The following is a 24,399-nucleotide window of genomic DNA, read 5'->3' on the forward strand; positions in this document are numbered from 1 at the left end:
TTTGATACACTACTACTTAGCGACGCAAGTGAGTCAAGTGGCAGCGGAGCTAACGGGACGCCATCTGTTATTAATGCCGAAGGTAACTTTAAACTCTCCAGGCAGGACAGGCCCTGTCTACTTAGTTAATGTGAGCGCCATTTCATTGTGTAAACCTTTACTATACGAATAATTTTCATTGTCATTGTCCATCAAATTTAGATGATGATGAAGACGGCCAGAGTCTGGCTGGCTCAGAGGCTGCAGCAGGTAGCTCTGGTGCACCTCTAGCTACTCCGTTCACAGAGGCAGGGAAGAACAAAATGACCGAGGCTAGGATCAACGAATGTCACTGAGCAGTGACTAAGTTTGTGGTAAAGGGTTTGCACCCGTTTGCCACAGTAGATGCCTCTGCATTTCGGTAGGTTAATTTGCTGTATTTTGTCCAGCATGTCTTTTCAAATGAAAATAACAAATGCATGACCAAAAGTTTCATGTTTTTATGTCAGTATAGTTGTTTTATTTATTCCTAGTCCTACCTTATATTTTCTGTAGTTTAAGACTCTCAACCCAAAATACAATGCCCCAAACAGAGACAGTTTAACAAATCATCTGATTCCTGCTTGGTATGGGGTTGAAAAGAGCAATCTGATCACAGACCTGAAACATGTCACACATGCAGCCATCACAGCAGATGGTTGGACTAGTTTCAGTCAAGACCACTACTACTATTTTGTTTCAAGTTGAGTCCAAATGAGCACAGTTAATATTCCAAAAGGCACAAGCTCTTCCTTGACTGTTTTCAGTCTGTGTTTTTAGTTTTTATGGCACAAAATGGCAGTTGGGCTTAAAAAGCCAAACATTAATTTTTTTGTCTGGACCAATTAATGTGAAAATTAACAATTTCCTAATCCTAAGGCACTCTTGATAATCTTACAAGACACACACTAGCGTGCCATGGCATACTGGTTGAGAAACACTGCCCTAGGCTAAGGGTCCCTGGACTTTACTTTGAGAAGTAGCTCACCTACTTTTAGGCTTGTTCTAAGGTTGTTACACATAATTTGTGTATACTCTGTGCTTTGTCTTCTGATCAGAAATTAAAGCGAGTTAATACAAACAAACAAACTTGTACTTATTTCCTCACCCAATGAGAATCGATAAGAGAATCGATAAGAGAATCGGATCGATAAGCAATATCGATAATGGAATCGGAATCGTTAAAATCTTATCAATTCCCATCCCTAATGACGATTGAAGTTTAATTTTGACTGCATTTGGAACACCATCATACCAAGCACAGCAGACATAGTTAAGTCCAAAAATGTAAAAATCCTAGCCAACAAACGGATGCTATCTAATATACATCAAAGGCTTCAGGCTTCTTTAAACAATGCCTAGACTAAAACAGCCACGATGGAGAGATAGCTTATTGTCACTAGCCAGCTATCCACCAATGTAAGCTCTGACTTTAGGGTTTTTTCAATCATACTTTTATCCTTTTGCAACATAAGTAAGTTTGAATCGTCTGCCTAGAGAAATAGATCACATGAACATGCTGATTTTAAATCATTTTTGTACAGCAGGAACAAAAAGAAGCCCTAGGACACTTTCATGGGGAACGCCACACTCTAGTATTTTAGGACGGGATATACATTTACCATTTGTACTTTGAGATAAGAACCTATCTATTTGATGACTGATCACTAAAGTGAGTGAGTGATTAATGGTGTCAAATGCGTTTTAAAGGTGTAATATCACCATTACCTCCATTGATTTTTTTTCTAATGTAATCAGTCAGATTGAGCACACGAGTCAGTAGAATGATTTTTCTTAAATCTGTACTAAAACTCATAGAGTAGATTATGTGAGGAAATATAACAATATATTTGCTCAATCACTGTCTTCTCTAGGATTTTCTTCTCTATGAACAACTGTTGGGTTTCTGTAAATATCATCACAGAGTATGGTCTAGACCTGCTCTTTTATAAAAAGCGCTCAGAGATAACTGTTGTTGTGATTTGGTGCTATATAAATAAAATTGAATTGAATTGAATTGAAAATTGAATTTTAGATAAACTACATAAAATTGACACTGGTCTGTAATTACTGTGATCTAATTTATTTCCTTTCTTGAATAACGGAATAAAACCTAGCAGCCTTCATTTCATTTGGAAATGCAACTTGTACCAGAGATAGGTTGATGATGTGTTTGACATGGGGTGTTATAATTTTAGCTGCATCATTCAAAATCTTGCTGGAATATTGTCTACACATGTTGCTTTAGAATAATCAAGCCCACATAACTTCTTCTGGACAGTGGACTTACTTTCTTAAATGAGAAGGAATTAGATTTAACCCAATTCTGGTAATAAAATTGCTGCTTCTGTGTCTCTCTATCAGTTCATAGCTTACGTAAAATTGCACAAAAGAAACAGATTTATGGCAACGGTTCAGATCAGTTTGGATTGAGCAGTGATTCAGGTTTAGATACTTGGCACTGCTAAACATCCATTGTGTTTGGATAAGCAATTCAGTGAGTAAGAACAATGGGCAGACTCTAGACGAATATTTGAATTGTTACATGCACTGCTAACCATGTGCTGGTAGTATTGTCTCTGCCATGTATAAAGAGTACCGCATTTGTTACGGCATCTAGTATTTTAAGCGCCACAGATGGAGAAGGTGAGAATATACAAATTTCTAAATGTGTTCCTTCTTCCCTCTTTTTATTAAGTGTATAGTTAAGTGTATAAACCTGTCTTTACCTATTCTTTCCAGATTGTGTTCTATGAGGACCGGGACTTCCAGGGAAAGTCCTATGACTGCAAAGGGGACTCTGCTGACCTGCAGGGCTTCATCCACCGATGCAACTCAGTCAAGGTAGAAGGTGGCTGGTGGGTTCTGTACGAGCGTAACAACTACACGGGCTACCAGTACATCATTGGTCCAGGGGAGTACAATGATTACCGCCGCTGGATGGGCTTCAATGACTGTGTCAGATCCTGCAAGATCATCAAAACTGTAAGTCACCAAGTGCCACAACAAAAATAAACAAGAAAAAATAAACACACTCGCTTCCTCATACATCAAATTAAACCCATTTCTTTGACTGTTTTGTTTTCAGGCCAAAGGGCCATACATGTTGAAGCTGTTTGACCGGCCAAACTTTGGTGGCCAATCTTTGGAGTTGACAGACAACATGAAGTCTCTCCAGGAGAAATGGCTCAGAAATGAAGTCCAGTCCTGCAAGGTCATTGAGGGTTCCTGGGTTTTCTTTGAACATCCCAACTTCTGTGGTCGCCAGTACCTGCTGGAGAAAGGGGGGTACCCACATCACTCACAGTGGGGAGCTCCGAAAGCAACTGTGGGCTCCGTCAGAAGAATCATGCAGCTGTGAAATTCAACCAGTTAAAGTTTGTTGTAATGTGATGCATTGCAATAAATTTCTTTGATGCTAATGTTTGTTTGTACGTGTGTATTTTTTTCATATTGAAACTTCATGACTTTCATCATGAAAAATAAAGAGAAATGAATGATAACATAATTCAATTAATTATGCATTTTGGCAATAAAGGTACAGTATGTCATCCCGCAAAAACAAAAAACAATGTAGTCAACAATACTCCAACTTATTTATCATAATATGATGTTTAGTTTTTGTTTAAGAGAGGTGATAAGTCAGCTTTTACGCAATTTTTGAGGATGTAGCTTGTGATGCATTTAATTTAATTATACTGAGGGTTGTTTCTAACATGTAGTCTACCCTCATTGATATGAATATTGTAGTGATTACAGGACGGAAGGCTCTTTTATGATTACCATTTTTATCACAGTGATTGCCAGAGACTTCTCATGCAAACTGTCTTTACACAAAATTGTGGGAATTTGAAAGATTTCTGCCTGAATACAAACAATAAACTTGACTACAAGTGCTTTAAATAGAATTTCTGTATCATCGTACATGTAAAAGAATCAGGTCTGTTATGCGCTGTGATGGGAACATTAACCCTTACAGGGATGAATTAAGTTGTAATGATTTGAATTGTATCTTACCCACAACACATCAATACAAAAAGTCTTTCTTGGTTTTGTTTTAATATTACAATTAGGAGTGTAACAAATCTTCAAAGAGCCAAAGGACACAGCCACAGTCATCCAGACATGTAAAATATTTGTGCAACAAATTATTATTTTTTGAATTATTGAGAAATCTGCAAGTTATTCTCTCCCTTAATTGATTAATAGGCCTATAGAACATCCTATTGCCCAAAGTAATTCCTTCAAAGTGCTTCTTTTGTCTGACCAACAGTCCAAAACCCAAAGATATTTAGTATATGCATATATGTAGTGTGACAGCTAATCCTCACATTTGAGATGCTGAAAATATAAAATGTTTGACATATTTGCTTGAAAAACAATTGAACAATTAATAATTTCTCAAAATCATTAATTGGTAAATGTTGTTCGGAATGATGGATTTACAACTAAGAATTTCAGCACAATTTGTGCAGTCACCTAGGACATATTCCAGTAATTTTTTTTTTTATTTGACAATACTAATTTAGTAAGAATTTTTCCACGCCTCAGAATCAGAACCATAATCACCTTTAATTGTCAGGTATGTGACTCTGTTTATACATTACCCTTAGTGTATGTGAGTATGCGCTCTGACTACCATACCAATGAGCCTGGTTTTTTGACGTTGTGTTCAAAGTTGCATGTTTGAAACTGTGTAGACCTGGGTTTGAATCCGGGTGGGGTGACTGTGCTCTCCTTTTACTACTGTGTATATACGCAAAACAAGCATACACACATGACAACAAGCTCAACAAGAACAAACGACAGTGTATATATTTTGCACACTTCAGAATCGGAATCACCTTTAATGGCCCGGTATGTGTACACATACAAGGAATTTGACTCCGGTTTTACATTACTCTCAGTGTACATGCACGCTCACAAAAAAGTAAACACATACACACAGCCATAAACAAAAACAATATTTGTAGACAACAAGTGCAATAGTGCTTCGAGTAATCAATCATGCTGTTCACTGGCTGTAAACACATTCAACATCTGTAAATACTGAATAATGAGCCTTTGTCAGCTGACTGTGTACTGAGGTGTGGATGCAGACAGAGGGTGGAGCATGACAGACTGAATACACATATTTCCTGCAACACAGATGTTACAGCCTGCACCACAGTACTCTGTGGCCAACAGCCAACTTTACCTCATCAGCCTCAGTACCAGCTACAGAGGAGACAGTTTAATTGGATCAATAAATCGCTTCTGGAATCAGGCATTGACAGATCAAAAGGTCAGCCGTTGCGATAGTGAGTAAACACTGTGTAGAGCTGGGCATTTTTTAAAACAATTGCAGCATCAGCCATTGTGCAGATTTAAATGCTGAGGCAATTAAAATGACAATGATGGCCCTGGCAGTGCATTTCAGTGAGCCCACATACACTGTATATATAAATCTGGACTAGGCCTGTAGGCAATATTGTGTATGTGAAAGGTGAGATTAACAAACGGTTATCAAAAGTTGGTGTGAGGCCCAAACATGGACCGTGTTGGAAAGGTAGGCAGACACGCAGATGATGCTTGCGACCACATATCTGGATTATTTGATTTGTTAGAAGAGTTGGAAGAGGTCAAAACTCTAGCGTCACTCCGGTACACAGTATAAAGAACAACTTTACCCTCCCTGACCGAGTTGCATGAAAGTTGTTCTTTATACCACAAGTGTTGACCTCTTCAGACTGAAATTCTGCCTTAAATTCCTACAGTTAAGTGATTTGTTGCACAGATTGTATAGTCATCCGCTATGTATTTACACTATGTATTTACTTACATTTGTTGTTATTGTTTGCTGTGTTGCTTTTGGACAAATGTTTGCATGCAGGTATTTTATAGACACTATGCTATACTGTAATATGCAATATATTAGTTTAGCATAGCCACTGAATGCTCATTGTTCTCTTCCAGATCGTGTTTTATGAAGATAAAAACTTTCAAGGTCGCTATTATGAGTGCAGTAGTGACTGTCCCGAACTCAACATCCACATCAACCGGTGCAACTCTGTTCGTGTGGAGAGCGGGGCCTGGGTTCTGTTCGAGAGGCCCAACTACCTGGGCTACCAGTACATCCTGACCAGGGGGGAGTACCCTGATTATCAGCGTTGGATGGGATACAATGACAGCATCAGGTCCTGCCGGATCGTCCGAAACGTGAGTTCCTTCAGAAAACATATCAGAATCCTTATGAACTAACAAGTATGATGTCCTTGTATAATCCAACAGTATAATTCTGGCATTCACTTTGTGAGTATTTCTGCATCTTTTCACATGCACCTGACAAATTCATGAAGGTGCACACAAATGTTTTAGTATCAGCTTCACCAGAATGTTTAGCATCGATATTTCAACCCTGTCTCCTAGAGATCATGTTTAAACTTGCAACAGCAGAAACATTTAGAGGGGAAGGTGATGCCTGCTCGATAAAGTTTTCATCAACATAATAAGGAAAATGTTTGATTGATTTAATTGATTCTGAATGTATCATGTGTTTTCCGACAATGCTCTTGCAAAACAATTGTCAATTATCAACTAAAGCATTATTCAACTCTTTATGCTTATGTTTAGGCATTCAGCACTTGGTTTGGGTCAGGGAAAGATTTTGGTCTTGGTTAAATTTTGAAAAGTCAAAAATGACTTGGAGGATGAGACTTAATTAACATTTAATTTAAACCACAATCGTACCTTCCCAACTTTAATCAACATACTTTTGTTGCCTACAGCTTAACCACATGCAGGACACAGGATGCAAACCCTGGTCTCAACGCTGGTGAAGGTTTTCATCAGAGTCATGTCTTATTGGAGTTATATTGACGAGTTCCTGACTTTTAAGTAGTGTTCATGTCAACTTCCACGTTATACTTCTGACAGGGAATATTTGTAAGCTTTGATATATCCAACTTAGAGCCAAATGCATTGGATATAGTGTTAAAATTGTAATGCACACTATTTTTAACTCTCACATGATATCCTGTGCTTTGTATGTTTAACTGTCCACCCCAAACACCACTGCATGCATATCATAGGGAGGTGGTTCCTTTCAAAAAGTAAGACAAATGATAGTATAAGTATAAAGTAGTATATAAATGTAGAGGTTGGATATTTCATGAAAATACGTTAGAAAATGTGAAAAAAGAGAAATTGAGAACCTTAGCTTGTCTTCCGTTGCAATGTAAAACACATATTCACATGCTCATATACTGAAAACAATAATATACCAACAAAGTTTTTTTATTTTTTATTATGTTTTGCTATCTGAGCTGCTGGGTCACTCTTTGTTCAGAGATTATCTTAGCTCCTCTTGTCTTGCAGACCTCTGGTGTGTTCAGGATTCGTATTTTTGAGCGTCCTGACTTCAGTGGTCAGATGTTGGAATTCACTGAAGATTTGAGCAACCTGCCCGACCACTGGCACTTCCGCGAGGTTCACTCTGCTCACGTGCAGGACGGTGCCTGGGTCTTCTACGAGCTTCCCAACTACCGCGGACACCAGTACCTGCTGGAGAGAGGAGAGTACCGCCGCTTCACTGAGTGGGCGGCCATGAACCCCATTGTGGGGTCCCTCCGTCGCGTCCACAACTTTTAGACTATATCTCTTTTAGTTCATGTTTTCCATAACTGTTCTTTAGGAGTTTAATAAAAAGATGATTGTGCTCAGTATATTTATCCCTGCATGTTGTGTTTTTGTGTTTTACATTTTAAATTACAAAGAAATTTGGGTCCAATTAAAATAAGCAGGTAAGATAAAACCTGAACATCTCCCAGTGCGATTATTTTCAGTACACTGCTCAACCATTTATGCAACACTGGATGCTTCTTGGCTTTTGTAAACCCCTATTGTTATTGACAAGATTTAAATGGCTGTTCAAATCAATAAAAGCACCAGCCACTGAAAGATCTGTTGTTTTTAAAAAAAAATACAGGTTTAGACTTTTTAATGACATTTGAATCCATGATATTGTGAGCAATCACATTCTACTTTTGAGAGAAATCATCATCATACAGTTTCTTAAAATACATATTTTCATAGCTTGTCAACCTTTTTTTTTGTTCTGGACTAACAATCAATGAATGAAACACGGAGCAAAGTCTTGTGTGTGCGACAAAGAGTTTGGAATGGTTCCTCAAAGGAAAAATGTAAAATATCATCACATATGACATAATTTTTCCGTCACCTGACATTATATGCTCGTAACATTATATTACTAGCAGTATATTCCAATTTGTTTGGTTGCTAAATGTGAAAGTAGTAGCTGTTAACAGTGGATATTAGACTGAATATCTCCAATTAGCCATGGTTTGGATATTGCAATAATAACGGCACTGTTATGTACACATATATGACACAACACAAACACAGCAAATACAAGCTAAGGTCATCTGGGGTATGAGATGCATCTCTAAATGCAGCATTATGATGTATACTAGCATCAAAGACACTGTTGAACAAACAACTTGAATGCAGAAAAATGGCTTTTTCTTGGTCAGTATTAGCTGAATGTTTGATGCTTCTATAAATACAGGTAACATTATGATTGCCCTAATATCCACAATAAAATCAGTAAAAAATTTCTTTAAGGAAGTTACTAAACATGTTTCTGCACTTGCTGTAACAGACATTTACTTCAATTAAAATATTTTTGTTTTAGCTTTGATGCACAACAGAACTCCAAACTGTACATCCATGGCACAGTAATTACTCTTGTCTTACATGAACATGTGGAGCTGAAGAATTAAGGATTGGTTCTACATATAATTATTACACAGCCTATGGAAAAGGAGTTTTCTTTTTGCATTATTAATGTCTTTTATATGTATATATATTTATTCTTTTAATGAACACAAATATTTTTTTTTAAAACCTACTAGAAATCTGATACATCTACAAATATTTTAAGCAGTAATGTTAATAATAGACCTTGTGACTGCATGTTGTTTAACACAATATTAAAGTTCTTCCCAAAGTTAAGGTCAATATACCATCGAAAAGGTTTTTTATTAATTAGTATTTGTCGTTCTTGTTCTCCTATGACACAAAGTGGCCACCAATTTAAACTTTATAAAAAAAGGAATAAAACAATATTAAATAAAATATCTACTTTTACACTTCCACACACATCTTAATCCATGTAAAGTAAAAAAAAAAAAGCTAAAATTTTACAGAATGACTCCAACTGTTTCTGCCATTCCTGCACGATCATAATAATAAGTAAGTTAAGACAAACTTAAGTCATTTTTATGTCATGCAACATGCAACCACATTACAATTAAAACGGTCTCAACATGATTTGAGTAGTGAGGTGCATGCACACACTGTATATTTATGCTCTCATGCATGTGTCCGTCCTCCTCTGCCTGGTCTTCATGACCCTGTACGTTTCCCACTCACTCACACACTGGTGTGGCTAAGCATCAGTGCAGATAGTCCTCTGACACAGGAGGGAGGTCACAGAGCTCAGCTAAACCTGTGGACAAAGAGGTGCAGCTTGCTGATGACTCAGTGGGATTTGCCAGTAAGAGCCTGGAGCATGCCAGCTGCTGTTAGTGCTGACGCTCAGCTCAGTGGAACAACACTGTGACCGCGACAACACAAAGGGAGTCCAGCCAGCACGTTCTCCCAGCTGGGGTTATTCACCTCTAAAGCCTCTTTGTTTACTGCAGCCCCTGAGCTTTTAGTGGGTAATAGGAGATAGAATGTGAGGTGATTTCAGGAGATCACATTGAGCCAGTGTGCATCCTCTAGTGGATGAGGTTTGGAACTGCATTTACATAGTTTTATGTACTTTTGGTCTGAGGCTTTTTTTGTATTATTTGGACCAGGTTCCCCCGTCCAACACCAGACTGGGAGATTCACTAATGCCCTTGTGTCTAAGCAAATCCCTGTAGCCATAATCATGTTCAAAGTCTTCACAGAAGAGTGGAGACTTTTTTGGAGGAGTTGTTCAACACATATGGCTGCAGTGTTATCCACATACTTGTCCATGTAATGCATTCACCCTGGAAAAGTGACAAAATTAAGTGTACTCAGAAATGTTAGTAGGCTATGCATACTTATTTTACTCGATTTTAGAGTGTGCTATTAATGGACACTGATGTCCCACAGTGCACTGCAAAACAGAAATGGGGGAACCACCCAAAGATGAGAAAAATCAATGATCCCCTCCAGACACTAATGAAAACATACATATAAATATTGTATTTAATTTCTACCAATAGATCTTCCTAAATGTCACACAGTGGAGGTTTAAAGGTTCAGTGTGTAAGATGTAATGGCATAGTGGTGAGGGTTATGAATTGCAATCAACTTTCCAGTCTACCACTGCCCCCTACTCCTTCAAAGAGCGTAGGACAGCTACGGTGGCTGACACAGCACAAAAGGAGTCTCGTATGAGACAGCAGAGAGTAGCCAGTCAAGAAATGAGGTTTCTTTAGGTATATTTATTAAGAAATTATATTTACTTAATTATTCAGTAAAACCATATGTTACTGTGACTTGGCCACTGACAGATAACGTGGAAAATGTAAGCCAAGAGTGTGTAACTCTGTCACTGTTTTTGCACCACAGTTCATTATAAACCACACATTAGATAAAGTTTATACAAACATTGACAAGGGAAACACATTCATTCTCTCTGTGATCATGTATTCTCCCCAAAACTGGATCAAACACTGAAACACAAACAGCACAGCACATACTGTGATCGGAAAAACATTCGCTGCAGAATCCCTTAGTTGAAGAGAGAAAAAAGAGCTGTCAATGGCTCATTGTAAGGTAATAAAAACATAACGGTTTATTATGTAAGATCTTTACACAACACTGAAAACATAATTATGGATATTATATTACATTTCTGTGAATCGGTCCTCAGAAATAATACACACTGGACCTTTAAATAAGAACTTGTCTGTGATATGTTATCCAGAAAAATTACAAGTTACAGTTAAAAGTTAAAAATTCTTAAAAATAACATCGACTTCTTCTCTGTAATTAAAATTTTACAAATATGCAAGTATTTATCCTTTCAAAAGTTAAACTGCTGGACACAAAATATCTCCTACTTCACTGAAGTCTATTCTCAGTGTTTGTGCAGTGGAGGTTTCCACATCACACGTGTGAGCTGGGACCAGGATTGACTTCCAAACGTGTTTTAAAAAGAAACTTTCTCCCAGATGAAAGTGAAAAGTGTTAACACAGACATAATTCTGCACAGTGATGGTCAAACAGCTATGTGAAGTAACAATAAGCAAAATAGGTTTTTGAAAGGAAGCATTTTTCTCCTGTTACAACAAAATATTCATGAAGACAGATGTCCTTAGAGATGTGTGAAAGATGAGATAAACTGGGAGCCTTCTTTTGAAATGGCTAATTGACTGAGGATTCAGGTTCACAGTTCAGATAATTAAGAACAAAGACAGATAGTCTTAATTAGGAGAAAACATCAATATTGATAAAGCTGTGAAATCAATAAGCACTTTAGTCACCATAAATAATGCAATAATGAACAGCAGCACAGGATGCAAGGATAAACATATTGGAATATCGACGTGTTGAAGACATAAACTGTTTTTCAGTTAAAATAATAATAAATATAGATGTCAGTATTTTTACCTCAACATATTGATTTGTCAAGATTTTTCAGTTTGGGATCGGATCAAGGCCTGGGTTTAGAATTAAGGTCAGGATCAAAGTTTACATTTATTGATCTCCTGCAGTCTTGTGTTTGTGCCCTCAAAACATTTTTACAATATAAAAACGTCCTAATGCCTAAATGACAAAATGGGTCAGCTGTCAGTTGTTCCAAAACGACATATATGACCGTTGGAAAGCAACACAACATCAACATCGACTTTGTTTCACACAGGACTCAAACCTCAGTCTCCAGGGTTAAATTCCTGTGTTTGTTGACACATCCATCTACCCCAACCACATCCTCCTTACATGGTCTTTCTCGCTCCTTTTACTATGTCACCTGACTTCCTCATTTGCTATCGTCATCAGGCCACTAGAGGTTGCGATAAATGTAAATATGGGTCAAAATAAATCGCTGCACAGTCAACCTATACGGACGTGGTGAAGATGGGCTGCAACAAGCTCCTGTTTAGTTGAGTTACAGGATGTCCTAAAGATATCTGCAGTATGACGTCTTCCTTCGAGCCCCCACGTGTCCTCCAGCTCAGTTATTTATAACTTGTGTGTGGACATGATTTGTCTCAGCAGCTGAGCGGAACTGTTAATCCCAGGAAAAGATTTTTGTTTCTGGCCGCAAAGTTACCTTGTATGGCAACAATGGATAGAAGAGAGATGGACCTGACGTAACAAAAGAGAGCCAGAAGGAGGAGAAACAGGAACATGCAGACAAGACAGATGGGCCGAAACAAAGTCAGATACATTCAACAAAATCTACTCCAGGGTTAAAAATAGCAGTGAGAAAAGTTTCTTAGAAATTGACCAAAAACACTCAGCTAAACCTAAAGCTGGTGAAACACCTTGTCGCCAACAGCATAGTCCTGTAGATTTATAATAGTTTTTATTTGATTAATACCTAGCGTGATGAATGATTTTCCTGAAAATGTCTCCCAGCAAAACTCCTAATGGATTGTTTAATAAATGATGACTGCTGATGCTCCGCAGGCAGCTGATGAAAGGCTGCGATATGACACCTCGGCCTGTTTGAAGCACACAGTTTCACTTAAAGCTAATTCAGGATGACAGCAGCCATGAGAGCCACTACAGCTTCATGTAAAAGGTCTTTGATCTGCTCTTAAATGACATGCTGTTCTACACGTAGCAATACTGTATGTGGTCAGAGAAACCAACCCTGGGCTGTGGCTGACATCCACTGAATCTGAGTCTGTGTTTATAAGGTTTTTCTCTTTTGATGTTTTTAATGTGCACAAATGATACTTTGAAAATATCCTCGAGCATTTACTTGTGGAGAAAGTCAGTAAGAAAAAAGTCAGTAAAAAAAGCAGCTGCTGGCTGTTTTGGATTTGAATATAAGTTAAAGTATGTGTGAGACAGAGAGAGGCAAGCACAGCACCAAGAAGAGATTCCTTAACAAACAATTCATAAAACATCAACAGTTCAAACTTGTGTCACTGTAAAGCTGCCGGTACGCTTCTTCAAAACTGCTTGTCGCATGTTTGAATTTCCTCACCCCACACCTTTCCATAGCTCTCTTTATTTCATTTTTGACAAAACTTTTTTGTCACACAATGAAGGCCTTCCACATACTGTTTGAAAATGTACGGTTATCCCCAAATTTAAAATGAAACCATGTCGCTATGACTTCGCCTTTGGGGGTGGGCATTAGGATTGTACAAACTAGCTGGGTGTTGTGCACAACCACATTGCGAACATTTGCTGTTGCGTTAACTCTGTGCAGTCAACCCCTGTTTAAGTCAGGCTCACGTGGAACCTGACTAGTGTATCTTGCAGTTAACCTACATTTTAACAGACCTGTCAGCTGCGGGCAAAGTGAGCTTTCACATTTGGTTGTGATGCATCATTTCACACTGTTATGGCGATCCAAGCAACATGTGTGCATCAACTTTGGTTGCACCCATTCATCTACTATTAGGAAAAAGGCTGTGAGTGGCTTGTTTATGATGCAGTTGTACATAACCAAATTCTTGGACTGCATATAAAGTCTATGGTGTTGACCCTTCACCCCAAAGAATTCAGCAGTTCTGACGGGAGTAAAAGTTACTTTAAATAAAGTTGTACTTCAGCAACTTTTGCTGTGTTACTCATCTGTTCTGATGATATTAGAATCACATCCTGACTATCCAGAGATAAATACGGTACAAAGGTACCAACATTTCAGAATAATGTTGTATAGATTAAATTTGATTGATCATGATAATGGTGTAACCCCATATTTTCTGTCAGAACCATCATAAGTCGACCCCCATAATGTAAAATTGGCTAAATTCTCATGTGTATAAGTCATCCTTAATATTGACTACAACTATTCATATCAAATGTTTCCTTATTTTCAGATATCACTTGTTATTCTGAAAAAGAAAATATACAATACAGCCATAGTTGAAGCAAAAAGGAGGCAAAGTTCTACAAAATGCAATTTTTGGCTTAAAATTCAATGGTTGGAGTCACATACTAATGTACTGCCAACTAAAATCCTCAATAAGTATGTACTGCAAACTGCCTACTAAATTAACAATTAAGTGTGCCATTACCAGCAGACTGTTCTCATTTAAGTATACAGAAAGACAGTCATGCACAGACTGCATCACACGGTCAACATTGTGCAGTCTGAAGAGATGCAATGCATTTTGGAGCATTTGAGTATGTCCAGTAAGCACAGTGTCTCACAACGCTTACTACAAAATTCTTCTTCTGTTATACATTCTGGTATTTTCACGTACACAAAATTCAATTCAATTTCACATCATACTTAGTATGAAATGTAAGTTAGTATGCGATTTCGCACACAGCCCGTGTGACAATGATCCAGCATGAAATTCAGCCATCATTAATTTAATAATTTACACTTGTCACAAGTCAAAATGTCTTCAATTAAAATATGGCCTATAACACAAGCAACATTATACTAAAATGTGGCATGTAGGCAGCTTAAACGGCACCATCCAGGTTTCTTAGTCAATATTAAAGCCTCCAGTCCAGAGAGAGATAGTGCTGTAGCTGGGCAAGATACATTTGCTTTCAGTCTCTTGTCACCCTCTTGTCTTCTGAGGAGACCCACTGCAGAGAGGTCGTGTCCCTGTGATGTGGCTCCCTGCCCATGACACCCTCAGTTGGAAAATATTCTCACAGCCTCCTTCACACATCTGCCACTCAAACTCACACCTGCACCTTTGTTCACACGTTTTACTGCGTGCGCCTTGCACACATAAGGTCCTGCTGGGACCTTAATTTGGACCTGAAGTCTATGCAGGGAAAACACCCCAGCATGCTGGAGCTAAAAATTAACCAGATTTGAGATGTTATGACAAGAGTTGTTTCCTTCTGTGCATCTTTCCTCCTTATTTCTCCTTTCTTATTTTTATTACTATTGTATTGCAGGATTTACAGTTTTTAAATATTTTAACACTTGAATTTCCTCCCTGGTAATCAATAAAGTCAGTGGTCAGATCATGAAAACAGTAGGACTGAAAGTGAGTCATAAATTAAAGTAAAACTTTAATGATTCCAGGGAGAAAATTACAGCAGCTCAAGAGAGAGAGAGAGAGAAAAAAGAAGCTACAGTAATTACATTAAAAAGCTTTATACCTTTTATACTATACAGTATATGAATTGTGCAAATATAGGAATGATATATGTGCAGAAATTGTGAAACAATGTCATAATCATTCAGTAGTTCAAGAAGTATATATATTGATGTAAATAAACAGGCAGTGATTATAATATAAATATAGCTATATAGGTGTATTTAAAGAATAATAAATACAAAAATACAAAACATATCTAAAATAAGTATACTGTGTTTTATATACTACATGTGCAATACATGTAAAACACATTATACAATAATATTGCAAATACCATAATAATAATCATAAATATTTTTATACTTATACTCAATGTCATTAATTAATAAAGTATGTCCATATGGGGTTCATAAACCCCTGTTCATCATGTTTTAACTGTTAAGTCCTTAAAACAGTAAAGCCCAGCAAGCATTAAGATTAATGCATTAGGACGGACAGGACAGATATCTGTGTACTTACAGTACAATGTACTTATGGACTTATGCTAGCATACTAATCTGTGACCATGCATATCCACACATATTTAAAAGAATATACATCCACCCATCTACATATAGTAAAAATCTTTTTAACACTCGAGTGCCTTAATAAAGCCATTCACTGACTAAACCTCACAAGAATAAAGTCCCTATTTTATTAACAGGGCTTAGAGTGAGATCAATTCCATGTAGTCTGTTATGTTTTTCATATCAAAACATCTTTATGTCAGTTAGATTAAAAAAACATACAAGTTTAACTGGAAACCACAAGATGGCAGAATTGTATTAAAGTAGGGTAAGGCTCAGTTTAACCTCTACAAGCTGACTGAAGTGCATCACTAAAGGAACAGTTAAAAGCAGCTGTCAGTATTTTTCCTGCCTGGGCTGATATTCAGATCATTTTGTAAAACAGTAGAGATTCAAAATGGATTATTCTTTCTAGCTTGAATGAACCCAAAGATAATCATTTTGTTGTCGCAGTTAAAGGCTATATAAAACATGACATATAAGATCAATGTAAGACACACAACAGTATTAACCAAGGTACTGCCTCAACAACCAATAGATGATTCACACACTTTCACTTTCAGTCTTGCTGTCACCCATTTTTGTATTCAGTCCCTCTTCTGCTCTCGTCTGTGCATACACACCTTTTGTGCTAAAGGTTTACAGGGGAGCCTGATGTGACGTCAAGCTGGGGAGAAAGAAAAAGAAACTGTATTGCCATGGAAACCCATCTCCCTCAGTTTCTCTATGATCTCTGATCCATCCTGGATCTGAGAACATGAAGGCTGTATTATTGCACAGACATGCAGCCCTGGACGAAAGAAAAGCGTCCGGGGAGTGAGACAATCCTTTTAGGTTACATGGGTTACATGAATGTAGAGGTGGGCGAATGGATGGGGAGTGATATAAAAAACAGCTCTGTTGCTGTTTTATGTTTATCTTTAATGACAGACTGCTACATAAACAGCTTTTATTGCCTGTTTACAGTATAACTGTGAGTAGGTTCCATTTAGAGACTCATAACATGAGCTTCAAGGAAAACACAACATTTTTTAGGAGTTAGAGGGAAGGGATGAAGGGGTCGAAAAGGTAGGGATGGAGGGGGTTGATCTGGGTTGTGGTGGCCGGAGCGGCTAGGAGCCCGGGGGTCAAGACTCAGGGTGGGGGCATGTCTCTATAAGAAAAATAACAATTACTTTGGCGGAATTATGAATTTTAGCCTGCATGTCTTTGATGGTGGGAGGAAACCGTAGCACCAACACAGGGAGAACATACAAACTCCACACAGAAAGGCCTGGGCTGACCAAGGTCTGGACCCAGGACCTTGTTGCTGTGAGGCTACAGTGCTGTCCACTGGGCCACCTAGCCCAGTGGGGTGAGAACTGAGAAATGGCAGAGGATTGGGTTAGACAGGCTTATATACGTATGTGCTTACTGGGCATACTGGGCAAGATGATGATGTTTTTTTTGCCTTTCCAAAACAAAAAACACAATTTGTGTGAGGAACAGTGTGTTTTTCGGCTCAAACTGCAAAGCTTAGCATGTCCAACTAACCAGCTTGCCAGCTACAGTATTAACCGTGCATTATATTGAAAGCCAGAAGTTAGTATATCTTCATTGGTTTGTGGAGTTTAAGTTAATGAAAAAAAGTCATGTTCCTGAATAAGACATTCACTGTGTAATATTTCCCCTTAGAAGCTGGCCCTGCTATCAGAGTTTAGATGTTTGGTATGTTATAGCCTACATAATAAATGCTGGCCCTAAGTCTTTGTACGATTATTTGGTTTTTGACATCTGAAAACACTGGTTGGCAGCAACATTTACAGAGAGAGAGAGAGAGAGAGAGAAAGAGAGGGAGAGAGAGAGAAATACTGTACATATCATTTATTGCTATGGAATAGGTTGTCATGGTGAATCGATTCAGAACAGATGATGCATCCTCAGGTTTACTGGTCTTATTAATCAGGTGTATTAATACTCGAAATCAGCATCCAGCACAGAAAAACTTTCCATTACATCAGTCGTTGTGTTAGATGTGGTGAAGCCACTCTGTTGTATTTTTAGGTCAGGCTGTTAAAATCTCATCTGGCCCAAACATACAGTTTATATCTCAAGGGAGGTTCTGCTGTCATCTCCAGGCTGTGTTGCACGTGTTGTCTTCTTCAGTCACATGAATCTGTTGTCGTGTGGGTTGTTGTTTTTTTTAAATTGTTGACGTCATCTTCCTGATTCCATATGTATCGAAAAGAAACGCCCTGGCCATCCTTTTGTCTGGATTCCTGTGAGAACAGCCAGAATAAACTAAGATGCTACTAAGAGCAGCTATTTAATGGGCTGTATAATGTTATATGCAATGCACAGTAGACCACATGTATACCTATTTAGAGATTTGTTGCACCTTTAATTCTTTCTTCTGTGGTGTTTATGTATGGGATGAAATCATCTTTTCTACACAATTGGCTGCGATTTTCAGTTTCATGACATCTTATTTTATGATGCTGCCAAATTTAGCAAGAAACTAAACTCGCTGTATGTTTTTTTTGGTGTACTTTGTCACTGTTTGCTTAAAGTGTGTAAAAAGTGGACACCCTGTTGTGTAATAAAAGACCTTGTCATAAAAGTGACTGTATAATATAACATGATGCTTGTTGTCATGCTTGCATAATGCATAATTGTATTTAACCTGATAGCAATTTGTACTTTGTGAATGTGGTTTGAGGTTTGATTTATCAAGGTGATTGCTTTGTGTTTGCTGCAAAGCTGTGAGGCGGTAACGTTCCCCAGACTTGTTAAAAACCCCACAGATGGCTTTAATTGTACAGCAGCTCGATGATGCATGCTTGCCAAACCAAACACTGGTTTATGACTGAGGAGGGGAGGGGGACTGCAATGTGTCCAACACACACTAGCTTCTAAGCCATGTATGCACACACACACACACACACACACACACACAGGCCTGGCTGGTGCTGCCTGTCGCTGGCTTCCTTAATGTTTACAGTGCTGTATGAGGGGGGATCCTGGGAGGCAGCTATTTTTAGCTCTGGTTTCATCATTCCTCTCTCTCCGCTCTGCGTGCAGCTGCAGGCTGGTGCTGCATTCTAATGAAGAGACGACTTCTGTTTGCTTCACACACGCAGAGAAAAGGCTCTCACAGCTCAGTCAAAAAACTGACACAGGTTTAAAATTCAGACCAACAGCCTGGACATCATAGTGACCGCTTTCACCTCTCTTTTATTCATCGAGTGCTATTATTGTTCGCAGGATGTCAGTCACCAACATGTACACAGTGTAAAATGAGAAAATTTTTAATTTACATGAGGCGCAAGCTATAGCACATGTTTTTGACCTGACCACGCAGTGAACTCAAGCCTCAGCCTATTGTGTAGTAATAGTGGATGGGAATGTTAACAGTCAGTCGTATGTGGCAGGACTATTGATGAAGCCTGCCACTGTTTCCTCCCTGGGTTGCCACAACAGTCTAGTCTCAGTCACATCTCACTCTGCCAACACTTGGTACAAATGGTACAAACTAATGAAAATGCCGTAGTGACATGAAAGTAACATCTTCATCACTATGTGGACAACGGCATGTTCTGGACTGTAGTTTCTGTTAAGAACAACAAGGTTGTGTCCTCTGTCTTGATATATTTAATGCTGCAGTAACTAATATTTTTATGTTAACAAAGGATCAATAAACTCTGTGTAATGTCAAAGGGGTCTCTCACATTGATGAACCCACAAAACTGATCACCCAACTCTGCACATTTGTCTTTCAGCTCATTGTTTTGGTTTTACAGCTCACAACCTTTTGGTTCACTGCTCTCATCAACCTAATTTGCAGCTGCAGCAGACAGCTGTTTTTAGAGAAAGCCTCAGATAAATCTACTCTACACTACCTGCACAGCAGGACAGAAAGACAAAGTCATCAACTAGCTGGTGAACACAGTGCAGCATTTAGCAGCTAAAGAGTAAGCACCGAAGTCACTTGCCAGCGCGCACTGATCATAGATAGTATTATTATCAGAGACACATCCATGATCAGAGATGGTTCCTATACATCCATAGTACTGCTGCTAACTGTAGGATCTGCCATTTGCCAGTTAGCTCTGTTGGGGGTCCTATCAGCTCACTTTGCCCTGACTAGGAGCTCAGACTACCTATGGAATGATGGTGTTTGTTTACTCCACAGGAGCTTTGGACTGCTGGGAGGGAGAGGTTTCCAGGCCCAGGCTGGTGCAGTGCTGGAATGAGCACCAGAACTGGAGCCAAGCATGGTTTGTAAAATTTATATTTTCGAGGAAAGCCTCGACTAAAGAGCAAGATATTATTTTCGGGAGTCGGTGGAGACCAAAACAGAGCTAAAAGAGAGTGAATATTGGACTTGCATTCATCAGATGGTCAAGGACATTACATTAAATGAACGCTAATGTTGGTTAGTGTCTATTGGATGTGTATACAAGCAAATGTTTGCCAACAAGATGATTTTCACAAAATTATATTATGTTAGTGTTGACTTAACTGCTTGTTGCGCTGCCCCCAAGTGAAAATTTATGAGTGCAGGATAAAATTGGGCTTTTTTCTTTAGTGGTGTGGCAGTACAGTATTTAGATCATCATGTTGTGAGAAAAAATGCTCCAAATATAATTTAACAGTTAAATTAATAAATTAAATGTGGAGAGGAAAAAAATCCTTTTTGGTAGCTAGTCAAAACAACACACACAAAGATGAGGGACAATCTTTAGGAAATTAGGTTTGAACCAGGAGACCTCTGCTGCCCCGTCAGTCCTTCTGGTTCCGAGTGTGTATATTTTTGGAAATTAGCTTTCTGTAGCATTCGCTTTGAAGGGAAATTGTCATGGAGACAAAATAGCAAGCTCATGATGGAATCAGAGGTTCCCAAAGCGAGGTCTATTGATAGCCCTTGCGAAGTGGAAAATGGACATATCTGGGATGAACTCGTGTGTTTTCCTTTTGTTAACCTTTCATCTCAGCCCCTTCATTCCCTTTTCTTTTTACGTAACTGCATCCATCTGTGCTTCTCTTGAACGTCACCAGAACGTTGAACGTTTCTATTACATAGTAGTTACTGCATCTATTCTTGGAAATATAAACTGATTTTTGCTCCAAAGCAGCACAGTGTGGTTTGTTTAGAGAGCCTGGTTGTGTCACATTAATTGAAATCCCATTGAGTGTGTGCTATGTTTGAACTCAGGAGGCACTAGAAAAGACAGATAAATGGCAGACCCTGGGCCTGCAGTCAAACTTGAAAAAAAGCAGCATAGCTTTGATAAATGCAGGAAATTTTCCATCTTATGAGAAAAAGTCATGTTTTTTTATGTTAGGATCCCTCTTGACTAATGCCTAATGTGTTCCACAGATGTGTTTCTTGTAATACCAGTGTTTTTGTAGTTTTGTTCTAGCCATTCAGGCTGTCCCTCTCCTTTTAAATAATGATTTTAGTACACACATATTTTGAGATATCAAGATTGACCATTCATTCTAAAACTGCATGATGAACCACTTCCACTGGAAAATAGATCACCCGCCAGGAAACAAATCCCCAAAACCCATATTGATGTACTATTTACAGTTATGTTACAGTACATTTACTCTAGAACTGCACTTGTGTACAACAATTTTGAGGTACTGATACTTTACTAAAGTATTTCCATGTAACACAACTTTATACTTCTACTCCACTATATTTCAAAGGGAAACAAGGAACATTGTACTTTAACTATATTTATTTGATAGCTAGCTACTAGTTACTTTACTTTGCAAATTGCAAAAATCTGCAAATTAAAGGCTCTGCACACCCACTCAGGTGTTTTCAATTACTCGGCTGATTAAACTTCAAGTAAGCTTATAAGTTGGGTGAAGCCAGGCGTTACAGATGTCACCAGACTCTATGTACTAAAAAGAATGATGAAGGTATAACCCTGACAACAGGTACAACAAAACCAACAGAAGGGTTAAGAGATGTCAATTAGTATGAGGTGCCCATAGGGACATTATTCAGAATTATCTTATCTTTTTTTTTTTATTATTCTTTACACTTGTTAAAGCACTTTGTAACTTGTTTTTGAAAAGTGCTCTACAAATAAGGATTATTATTATTATTATTATTAATTACCATTCATATACATGTACTTTTCCTCTCACATACACATATGAAACCAAACTCATTCACATACTATACTGAAAAGCTCACACACATACAAGTAAAATGCTTTTACACACACAACTGAAAAGCTCACACAGATACAAGTGAAACGCTCACGCACATACAAGTGAAACGTTTCAGGTTACGTATGTAACCCTTGTTCCCCGAGAAGGGGAACGAGACACTGCGTCGACACTATGGGAACGCCTCTGGGCTTGGCAACCCCCAACACCCTCTGAAAATGTTTTACAGTGATGGCGCGGCCTAACTGCACTCTGGTCACTGTGGACAAAATGGACTCGACGCGTGTGGGAGACAGGTGGGCCCACATCGTCGTTGAGTCCCATACCACCCCTAGGAACGCAGTCTGTTGGGCGGGCGTCAGCACGCTCTTCTTCGCACTCTTCTTCTTGAGCCGCAGCCCCAAACGCTGAAGGTGGGCGAGGACGACATCTCGATGCTAAACCGCTAACTCTCGAGACTGGGCCAGGATGAGCCAGTCGTCGATGTAGTTCAGTATGCGGATACCCTGGAGCCATAACGGGGCAAGAACTGCATCCATGCATTTGGTGAACGTGCGGGGAGAGAGTGCTAGGCCGAACAGAAGAACCCGATACTGGTAAGCCGTGCCCCAAAGGCGAACCTCAGGAACTTCCTGTGAGAGGGACGGATGGAGATGTGGAAATAAGCGTCTTGCAGATCTATTGTGACAAACCAATCCTCGGATTGGATGTGACTGATGATGGTGGGGTTGGTAAGCATCCTGAACCTGAATCTCCTCAGAGATTTTGTTCAGGGACTACAGATCCAAAATCGGACGCAATCCTCCGTCCTTCTTGGGAACCAGGAAGTATCGGCTGTATAAGCCGGCTTCTCTGACCGGCGGGGAAATGAGTTCTATGGCCCCTTTCCTTAGCAGAGAGCGGACTTCCTGTCCCAACACCTGGCTCTGTTCTGCGTGTACTGCAGTCCCGACCATCCCGCAGAATCTGGGGGGGTGAACCCAGAACTGCAGCCTGTAGACATCCACTACTGTGCGCAGGACCCATGGGGAAATGTTCGGGGCTGGTGGCCTGTGTCCCGCAGGAATCCCCGGTGGCGCCCTGAAGCGGAGGACCACCAGGGAAAACTCGCCAGTGAACCATGGTTTGTGAGCCCAGTCGTGTTCCGGCAGACCGGTGAGGGCCTGCTGGTGGCTAGCGTGTCCCGAGCGCTGAAGCGGTGGGAGAAACAACGCCTGTTGCTGGAGCTACCATGAGAGAGGGGACCTCGATCGGCCTCTTTCAAGGGAAGAGGGGCAGGGAGAGCGAGAGCGCCGTCTAGCGTCCCAGGTTGGGTGAGGGGGGTCCCGTGAAACGACGCTCTGCTTCTGGCTGCGGCGGGAGGCTGGATGAAGGCTGCATCCACCTTTCCTGAGCTGTCGCGGTCCTGGAGTCTGACCGGCGGGGGAGATATCGCTCAAACGCCTCCCCCTGAGTTTTGGTGTGCTGCAACCTGTTGACGACAGCATCCACTGCTTCGCCAAACAGGCCAGTAGGCGAGAGGGGCGCATCCAGGAGAAAAGCCCTCTCCTTCCCCTGGATGCCCGAGAGGTTGAGCCACAGATGGCGCTCTGTAGCCACCAAAGCCGCCATGGATCGGCCGATGGAACGGGCCGTTTCCTTGGTCACACGGAGAGCTAAGTCCGTCGCTCTATGGAGCTCAGTCAGGTCCTCCTCAGAGGGACCTCCTCCTACGTCACAGTCCCGAAGGAGATCGGCCTGGTACGCCTGCAAGACAGCCATCGTGTGCAGGCTAGCACCAGCTCGACCCGCCTCAGTCATGAACTGGGCTTGGTGGGGTTATGAGGGCAGCCATGACGGGCATGAGCGCCACCGCAGAAGGAGCAAGTGTGGGGAAAACGGCAGCCTGAAATGATGCAACCCAGGTCGTTGAAGTTATTGCACACCATGCGCCCATTCTGGAAGAGCACGGTCCTGCCTCGTTTGTCCAAACTGCGAGGGGGAGGACCAAGAGCTGGTGTAGGCCTACTGGTCTGCTGGTTGTCGAAAAGTTTAGGAATGAGGGGAGGAGGGGTTGTAACTGGGGGGGGGGGGGACCAGGAGCGGCGATAAAACAGCTGGACCCTAGGTGTGTTGGGGCACCGTTCAAGGTACAAGCAAGCGAGGAGCGAGCGGCAAAAACCCTGTGTAACCCAGAATAAATAGTATACTAGGTTAAAAGAGTTTATTATAAGTAAATTTGATATTAAAAGTCATGGAATATTGATGGTAAAAATATGGTGATGTATTTTTTGTTAAAACTGTTGTATGTTGCACATGTTATTTGATAAATAACTAAAAGATAATGTTTAGTTAAAAAACATGTTATGACGAGTTAATGGGTTGTATATGCAACTTGTCTATCTGTGGTAATTGTGCTGGAGTCTAAGAGT

The 24,399-nt window shown here is 39.8% G+C and overlaps 3 protein-coding genes across 8 annotated transcripts in view; all 3 read left to right on the forward strand.

The window, feature by feature from the left end:
* LOC123984887 (pleckstrin homology domain-containing family A member 5-like) overlaps positions 1-24,399 on the forward strand; it is a 165,132-nt gene that overhangs the window by 41,467 nt on the left and 99,266 nt on the right. The window lies entirely within an intron of this gene.
* LOC123984885 (gamma-crystallin S-1-like) lies at positions 2,318-3,379 on the forward strand. The gene is made up of 3 exons (XM_046072109.1): positions 2,318-2,664; positions 2,761-3,003; positions 3,107-3,379. Exons 1-3 carry the CDS (start codon positions 2,656-2,658, stop codon positions 3,377-3,379), a joined length of 525 nt encoding a protein of 174 aa, XP_045928065.1. The 5' UTR covers positions 2,318-2,655.
* LOC123984886 (gamma-crystallin M2-like) lies at positions 5,549-7,721 on the forward strand. The gene is made up of 3 exons (XM_046072110.1): positions 5,549-5,566; positions 5,974-6,216; positions 7,375-7,721. The coding sequence occupies exons 1-3, from the start codon at positions 5,549-5,551 to the stop codon at positions 7,645-7,647; spliced, it is 534 nt and encodes a 177-aa protein (XP_045928066.1). The 3' UTR covers positions 7,648-7,721.

Source organism: Micropterus dolomieu, linkage group LG16, assembly GCF_021292245.1.
Source record: "Micropterus dolomieu isolate WLL.071019.BEF.003 ecotype Adirondacks linkage group LG16, ASM2129224v1, whole genome shotgun sequence".
In the NCBI taxonomy this organism is placed as follows: Eukaryota; Metazoa; Chordata; class Actinopteri; order Centrarchiformes; family Centrarchidae; genus Micropterus; species Micropterus dolomieu.

Bases quoted from the DNA above. Each gene is read 5' to 3' on its own strand.
- LOC123984885 (XM_046072109.1), top strand. The intron at 3,004-3,106 runs GTAAGTCACCAA...TTTTGTTTTCAG, and splicing joins CCTGCAAGATCATCAAAACT to GCCAAAGGGCCATACATGTT.
- LOC123984886 (XM_046072110.1), top strand. The intron at 6,217-7,374 runs GTGAGTTCCTTC...CTTGTCTTGCAG, and splicing joins CCTGCCGGATCGTCCGAAAC to ACCTCTGGTGTGTTCAGGAT.